At 39.9% G+C, this 7,646-nt stretch overlaps 1 protein-coding gene across 1 annotated transcript in view; it reads right to left on the reverse strand.

Annotated features, from left to right (window-relative positions):
* ABTB2 (ankyrin repeat and BTB (POZ) domain containing 2) overlaps positions 1–7,646 on the reverse strand; it is a 137,656-nt gene that overhangs the window by 116,331 nt on the left and 13,679 nt on the right. The window contains exon 3 of the mRNA XM_010007451.1: positions 6,657–7,575. Coding sequence (XP_010005753.1) covers positions 6,657–7,575 — 919 coding nt within the window. The remainder of the gene's footprint in view (positions 1–6,656; positions 7,576–7,646) is intronic.

The following is a 7,646-nucleotide window of genomic DNA, read 5'->3' on the forward strand; positions in this document are numbered from 1 at the left end:
CTGGTTTTATGATTGCCTCAGGCTTGCTTAGATTTAACCGAATGTCAAAGGGTTAGACACTTACATTCAAAATATGTAAATTAATGCCATTAAACCAAGAAGAGCATTGGACATCATTGTTTTTATTCTTCTGTCCATCAGCCCAAATTGTCATAGTTCAATGGGAGCAAATGGACATTTTCTTATGTTGAGTACTGGTGGAGTAGAACTTAGTCAATGAGAGGTTCTTAATGTTCAGAGGGCAAGACTGCAAAGCAGGACTTCTGAGCTTATGATGATGTGAAAATGTTTATAAATAAGGATCACATGTATTGACTTGAAAAGCTGAGCATTGACTACATGCAAAATGAGAGCTAAAACATAAACAAATAATTATTTTGATCTTGTTTCCAAACAATCAGAAGAATAGAGACTGCTGAAGGATATGCTGCGCGTTTCTGAGTATCTAGTGTTTTTCTTATGTTTAGAAGCTTGTGTTTCTCTTCTTTTGAATTCTGCTGGCACCATGAAAAAATTGCTCAAGGTAAACACCTGTTAATTCTATATTTTACTTTGTAAAAGGACAACATATCAACTTAGCAAAGATCACAGAATATTACTTTTGGCGTTACTTTTCCATTGTCTTGCATTGCTATAAGATGAGTTCTGTTTAAAAATGAACTTATATCTAGTCCAGGATTTAGATCTTGGGTTCAAGCTCCCAAGCACAACTTGGTAATTGTGTAAAAAGTTAATTTTATGCAGCCTATTGTAAAGAAGTACGTTCAGCACTTTACTTGTTACATTTCATACAACAGAGGGTTTTAAAAGCATAAATGTTTCCCTTGCAGTGTTGCATATCCATTCATTACAACATCAAGCTAGGGAAAGGGACAAAAATTACTGATAAGGAAGGAAGCTCTAAATGGACCATTAACTAGACTAATTGAATCACACCAGATACATCAGCAGAAATAAATTATTACAACATGAAATTAACACTCTAACAAGGTTTTTCAGTGTAAAAAGATCTTTCACCTAAATACCATTATCAAAACACAATTAATTCAAAATTCACTGCCACCCTATGTAACCACTGTGTTTAGCTTTGGAATAGCCCCAAGTTAGAAAGGTTCAGGATTTCAAAACAGCTAGAATATGTAGAACATCCATTCACTGGGTCAGTGTTGATCTCAAGAAAGGGGAGACAACTTGTAATGCCAGGGAGGGATCAGTCAGGGAATTTCACTGACAACCATCAACTCTCCCCAGATCTGATGAGTTTTGGTTTCAAATCACATCAGAAATTGGACAGATACAAGAAAAAAATTCTAGTGGCTGAATTCAGCAAGACTAGCCAACTGTATGCTTCAAGAGCTTCAAACTGGAAATGAAACAATTTAGTTTAAACTATTCAAATATCTACATCAACCACATCATATTTTATTATTAAGAATCTGAACACTCAAAGCCCATTCCTGATTTTCTGCAGACACAAAAATATGAAAGAACACCCCAAAAATCGCACAGGTGTTCTCTGCTAAACTAAAGCAGATTTTCCACTTGAAAAATAATAAACATCTCAAAACCCCGTTATAACTTAGGGGTGTACATACAAAGGATAAAATTCTGTCCTAGCCTCAACAGTATTTGCTCAGTTCAAACCCCTGGCTTCAGACTTTTGCCTCAACAACAGATCACAGATCACTCCTATTCAAGAGGTTCCTTCTTCACAGGCCTAGTTCCCCAGTTCCACTCAGTGCTAAGTTTCACTGACACCAATTCCACCTGAAATCCAAATATCAGCATTTTGTTGCTAGTAATTATACACTGAGGGAGTTCCAGCACTTGTTCTTTAACCCACTGAATTGAAAGGACACAAATCTTATTGCCACGGGGTAATACCAACAATTGGAAGGATTAATTTAAGACAGCATTATTACTTCAATAATGAAGATTTCCTTTAGTATCACCAAATGAATTATATACATATACACACGCAAAATCCACTGTAGGCAAAAAAATACGAATTTTAGCTTTAGTAGATCAACTCTTAAACAATAGCAGACATTTGTATTTTTAATTGTGCATCTAGTGGTTTGCTTTTGTAGGAGGAGGTGAGCATGTATTTACAAGCACCAACATTTAGTCTTAAAGAACTTGTCCCTGTGGGTTTGTGGATGTAAATCCAACTTGTTGAATGTGTAGAAGCACACAAGGTGTTCTGGGGGTATGTTTGTACGGAGGTGAATGAAGCCATAGCTCGAATAGGATCATAGCTACAACCAGCCCATTTCACATGAAAATGTGGGTGTAGGTCTATCACATTCTTTCCCAGGAACCCAGTAACCAACATTACTTCGAACTAATACTTGATGATGACACCCAAGACAGAGGTGTTTAATTTTTCTTTAATTATTTGCAAACCACGTGTGGTATCTCTGTACTAGCCTTGCTCTTCTACTCAGCTTAGCTTATTGATTGCATTTGCAGATCTCTGCCCCCAAACACACCCCTTCCAGCATGCAGGTTTTTTCCTGAATAGTTGTGAAGCTGACAGCTTATTAAAATTGATGAGGCTCTTTATGAGCACACCAGTTTGCTCAGTTCAGATAACAAAAGGACATTGTATTTGTTGAAATGTCATAGTTCTTTTTTTCCGCTATGCTGGATTTCACTACAGCACCATGACTACACTGAAAGAAAAAGTTATTCCAGAGAATGTTGATAACTATAAAAAAGGAATCATTACAATGGTGTGGCTCTATAAAAAAATAAAAATAAATCACCTTTAGTTTGTGATACTAAATCTAAAGTCCATCCTTGGTAGTACATGCAGCACTGTTTAGTACTGGAGGGTCTAATTTTATTGACTCCAAATGATTCCCTCCTACTGTGGGGAAAGGTTATGCATTTTCCCTCTCAACCCCTTTCTAAGAAAAATCTCTCAAGCAGTGCTTACTTCAAACTGTGTTTCCACTACTCATCAACTAAGCAAATCAACAGGCTAATTTCTGGATTAGTTAATCCATGGGGAACATCAAGTATTTCAGCTACAAGGTATATGAAGAAAGAGAATTACCAAGTTAAATTCCCCTCCTCATTTTTATTATTTTTGCAACATCTGTCAACACTTATATCTCTAGAACATCAGGATGTGCTGATGCATTAAATAGCACAGCAGGTGTATTGGCTGTCACAGGAGTGTTCAGCAATAGCCAGATAGCTAAGTACACCATAAGTGTTGCAGTTAATAGGGCAATAATATCAAATTGTATTTGCAGTGCTGACAGGACAGAGTCTAATGAACCACGCACTGGTCAAGCACTGAAACATCAAGTAAAAGAATCACATTGCCAAGGTACATTTTCCTTGTCCCTCAACACACATTTGAAATGAATACACTCCAATAGTCCAAATTAGACTATCTCAAAATGCCTGTGAAACTACCAAACGCATTCTCTACTTTAGCCATATCAAACCAATGCATATCCTATACCTCCACTGTATCAAAAATAGAAAATAAAATGTATTCAAATTCACACCTTTTTTTTTAACCTTCTTGTTGCTCTGTTGTTCAGTAGCTACTTATCATTTTTGCTGCTTTTAAAGATGGTTCTTTTTTTTTTTCCCAGCTTGGAGTGCATTTTTTGCATCATCCCATCTAGAGTCTGTTTGAGAAGACTTGCACTTGGAGACATGAGCACACCCAGAGCTTTAAAGACCTCCTGATGGCCACGAGTTCCTCATTCCAAATCAAAGAGACCGAGTCCCAAGGATGAAGTCACAACTCACACTAACAGCAGAAAACGTCTCACAAAAGCAGCAAATAGTGGATGAAAGAATAGCTTCAGAGGATGAACAAATATTTCACAGATCCGTATTTATTGAAAAAAAGAAAGTCTAAATTCCCCATAAGCATTTACCGAGTTTTAAACTAAACCGTTTACACACTAGGTGGTGATTAAAACACATGTTAAAATATAGAAATGTTAAGCTTTCAGTCTCCTAAGCCTTAAGAACAATAACTAGACTACTGTCTTTGATGAGGGATTAGTCACTGAAGAAATACAGGTCTAAACCTCAGCCTCTTTGAGAATTTATGAAGATTTATGTATTTACTCTACTGTTTCCTATACTCCAAAGAAGGATGCTATCCTGATCTAATAGTGAAAACTATACTCAATAGATCTTAGTGCTGGAAAGAACCATTATGATAATCCAGTGCAATCTTCTGCATAGCTCACTGCTGTGGATTTCATTCAGGGATTGCAGTGCTTGACTGGAGTCAGACCTCAACCTCTAAGTGCTTTTTATCTCTAGCATCAAACACGGTGCTATAAAACAAAGCCCAACAAACATATGCCAAGTTTGCAATTTACAAGTACTCAACTGAAGTGTTCTTACTATAAAAGAAAACAAAAAGTGACAGTAAAGTAAGCTTTCCTGTTCGTTATGCTGGAATAAATCCAGTTATTTTACTATTAAACCTACCTTAGGTTTAAATTAACGTAAAAGATCGTTTGAAAGCCCTGTGGAGAATGATGTGAATACTACTGATTTACAATTCCTACAGGAAGAATGAATAAAGAAGTTATTTCAAGCTTTTTGCATCCATATAAAACCATTTATGGCCTTACAACTGCAAGAAAAGCCATTTAGAAGACTCACTGACTTGTGTCAGGTGAAATACTAGTGACAGACTGTCACAGGAAATCACAGGATACCTTCATGTGCCATTTTATTCAATTTTCCCGACTTAAAAAATGCATTAAATTATTGACGGAATTGATCTCAAAGACAAGAACAACAAAAGAGGCAACAGAAGCCAATCCTTCTGTGGCCAGTGACTGCTTGCTGCTACGCTGCACAAGCGTTATCATAACTGACCATTTGGTGGCTTGAATATTTATAAGCATTTTCCTGCTCAGTCACTCGTGTTCCCATTGAACTCCAGCTTCCATTCATTCATTGCAATTTTTCCAAGGAGATTTCTCTTAAGAAAAAAAAACAACAACACAACTCCATGAGGAACTGACTCTTCTCTTTTTGACTCATAGAACTTGTGTGGCAGAAGCACTGAGCAGAGAACAGCTGAAATGCAGGTAGTTTTACTTTACAGAGCCACAATACTTTACTCCAGTTTACCTCAATAAGGAACAAAAGAGGGAAGCGAGTCCTCTTTTTGGAGCTGGTAATAAATGCCCCCATGGCAGATAAAGAATTATGACAAGTTTTTTGGCAGAGGACATGACATTCTCATACCTTCATGGTCTTGCAATTAAAGAGCTTGTAGTTAAAAATGTAGGTAGCTATATTTGACTTTTAAAGTTACAGTAACACTTTGTACCAGTGCCAAGAGCACATCCCAAAGGGTTCCTCATGCTTATTTCACATATATTCACTAACCCTGCCAGTGGACAGAGAGAGTACACAGGAGAGCTTTTGTGGGTTTCATAACATTTGTAATTTGAACCAGGCTGACCCAACAGGACACCCACTGCACCTATCTAGCAGTGATCTGCATCGTGGAATTGCTTTGGTATAGAATAACTGCAGGAAATCAATGCACCCAGGGAGCAGAAGTTGAGTCAGCCTTTCTCTGACCAAGCGTGTCATTACCGACATTCACCTAAGCTGTGTTTTTTTCCACAGAGAAAATACACTCTTTACTTATGTCCTGTTATGAGATGATCTCTCAAAGACAACCAAGCCATTTGGGTTTATAAGGAGTCAGATGAGCAAGTTATTATGCCTGGAATATCTGGCCGTAACAATGAGGCCAGCATAAGTAATGAAACTGTGTGAGGCACAGAGAACAGTTTTCTAAACTGAATCTTTCTCCAACCTTTCCATGGAAAAATATGGTACTCTTCAGTGTGACAATGCAAAATAAACAGTGCAGCTTCTTAACAGAATTGTCAGGACTTAAGCCTTTCAAATTGCTCCTCAGTCTCATCGGAAGACGCCAACATTCCTCTATCTGCTTATTTTCTTAACTGTTCAAAAAGTCTGCTTTCTAAACAAATGGCAGAGGTAAGCACCTTAATGCCATGTTACTCTCATTACTGAGGCACCATCCCACTTTGGCAAGCCAAGAACAAGCTCTTGCTTATTGCATGAGCGTAATTACAACACTGGTTTCTGCTAAAGGAGAAGGAAGTCTAAGTAACATGCAGTTATCAGTTTCTGCTCAGAAGCTGAATTTTACTACTGCAAAGAAAAAAATACTGCTTTCCCTCTCCAGGCTGTATCTGGGAATAGCATCTTGGAGATGAAACTGCAAGACACTCTCATAATAGTGGTATTTTCTAAACAGTACTGGTAAAGCACATATCATCTTAGAGAAAAATGTTTACATGCCAGTTTACAGTAAAAACGTTCAAAACAGCAGCTGGTAGAAAATCTGGAGACATTTGTTAGGACAACAGGGCTTGGTTTCCCACGGCCTCTACACCTTTCATAAAACTGGTACACCTTAAGAATAAAAGAGAATAATTTTCACCCAGTAAAACCATCATGCCTGCACTACGCACACACAACCAACCACCAAGATACAATTCAAATGAAAAGAAAAACCAGAAAAAAAAACCCCAAACATAAGTCCACAGATAGCAGCAGCTTTGCTGTAAAGCTGGCTGGTATGAAGAGCAGAAATCATAAAAGCTGGATCTTACCATTGGCATTTTTCCCACAGATGAGATGCTCGTAAGGTTGCAATACTCCCCAAAGTTCAGCATCGTTGTTGATAACCATCTCCAGGATTTCAGCAGAGATCTCCCCTCCTCCACCATCCGGGCTCTGACTTGCCAAAACCCTACCCTTAATCTCTTCTACGAGGTTTTCCATGCAAGCGGTTAAAGAGATGGCTGCATATTCGTGGATCCTAACCGAGATCCTGGTGTCCACCATCCACCTGAAAAACCTCCCCACCGAGAAGGTGAGGCCGCATCTCGCCGATTTACCTTTCCTCAGCCCGTCCCCAGCACTCATGCTGTACAGGGACAGAGCCTTGACAGTCGCCAAGACGCAGCTTTCCGACAGGGACCAGCTCTGGATGAGCTTGATCGCGCTCTGCACCTCAAACCGGGTGCACTTGGAGTGCATCACGCTGAGCCGCTGAGCCTCCCTGGAGACCCTGATCAAGGCGCGCCTGAGGAGCTGCGAGAGCCTCCTGACGGCCTCCTGAGAAAAGCTCCTGGTGTGGCCATCGCCTTTCCCTTTTCGGAGTATTTTCCCGATGTCTTCATCAGTCCAAGGGTATTCCTCTAGATCCGGCAGCTTAGGACACTTGGCAAAGATATCTGCGACCTCGGGATCTTCCGGCAGGACAGTGTTGACGGTATCCCAGCTGTTATTCCTACTGTTCATGGAGCCCGAGTAGTACCACCAGTTGCCTCTGTGCTGAGAAGAGGTGAAAGCTTGGGAGTTGGACTTGGAAGAAGAGAGACTGAGGGACCGGCAGGAATCCCCTGCCCCATAACCAGAGTCCAGAGTTAAATCCTCCAGGGTCTTCAGAGTAGAGCTGTAAATCCCAGCCACAGGAAAAGACGGGGTGAAGCCCAACCGACGGCAAGCACGAGAAGGTGAGACTGGCTGGGACCGATCGCTTCTCAACGCCCTACCGCCCCAAGAGCCGCGGCGGGCTCGGCAGCGGGGCGGGAGGC

This window comes from Chaetura pelagica, unplaced genomic scaffold (assembly GCF_000747805.2).
Source record: "Chaetura pelagica isolate M959 unplaced genomic scaffold, ChaPel_1.0 scaffold401, whole genome shotgun sequence".
In the NCBI taxonomy this organism is placed as follows: Eukaryota; Metazoa; Chordata; class Aves; order Apodiformes; family Apodidae; genus Chaetura; species Chaetura pelagica.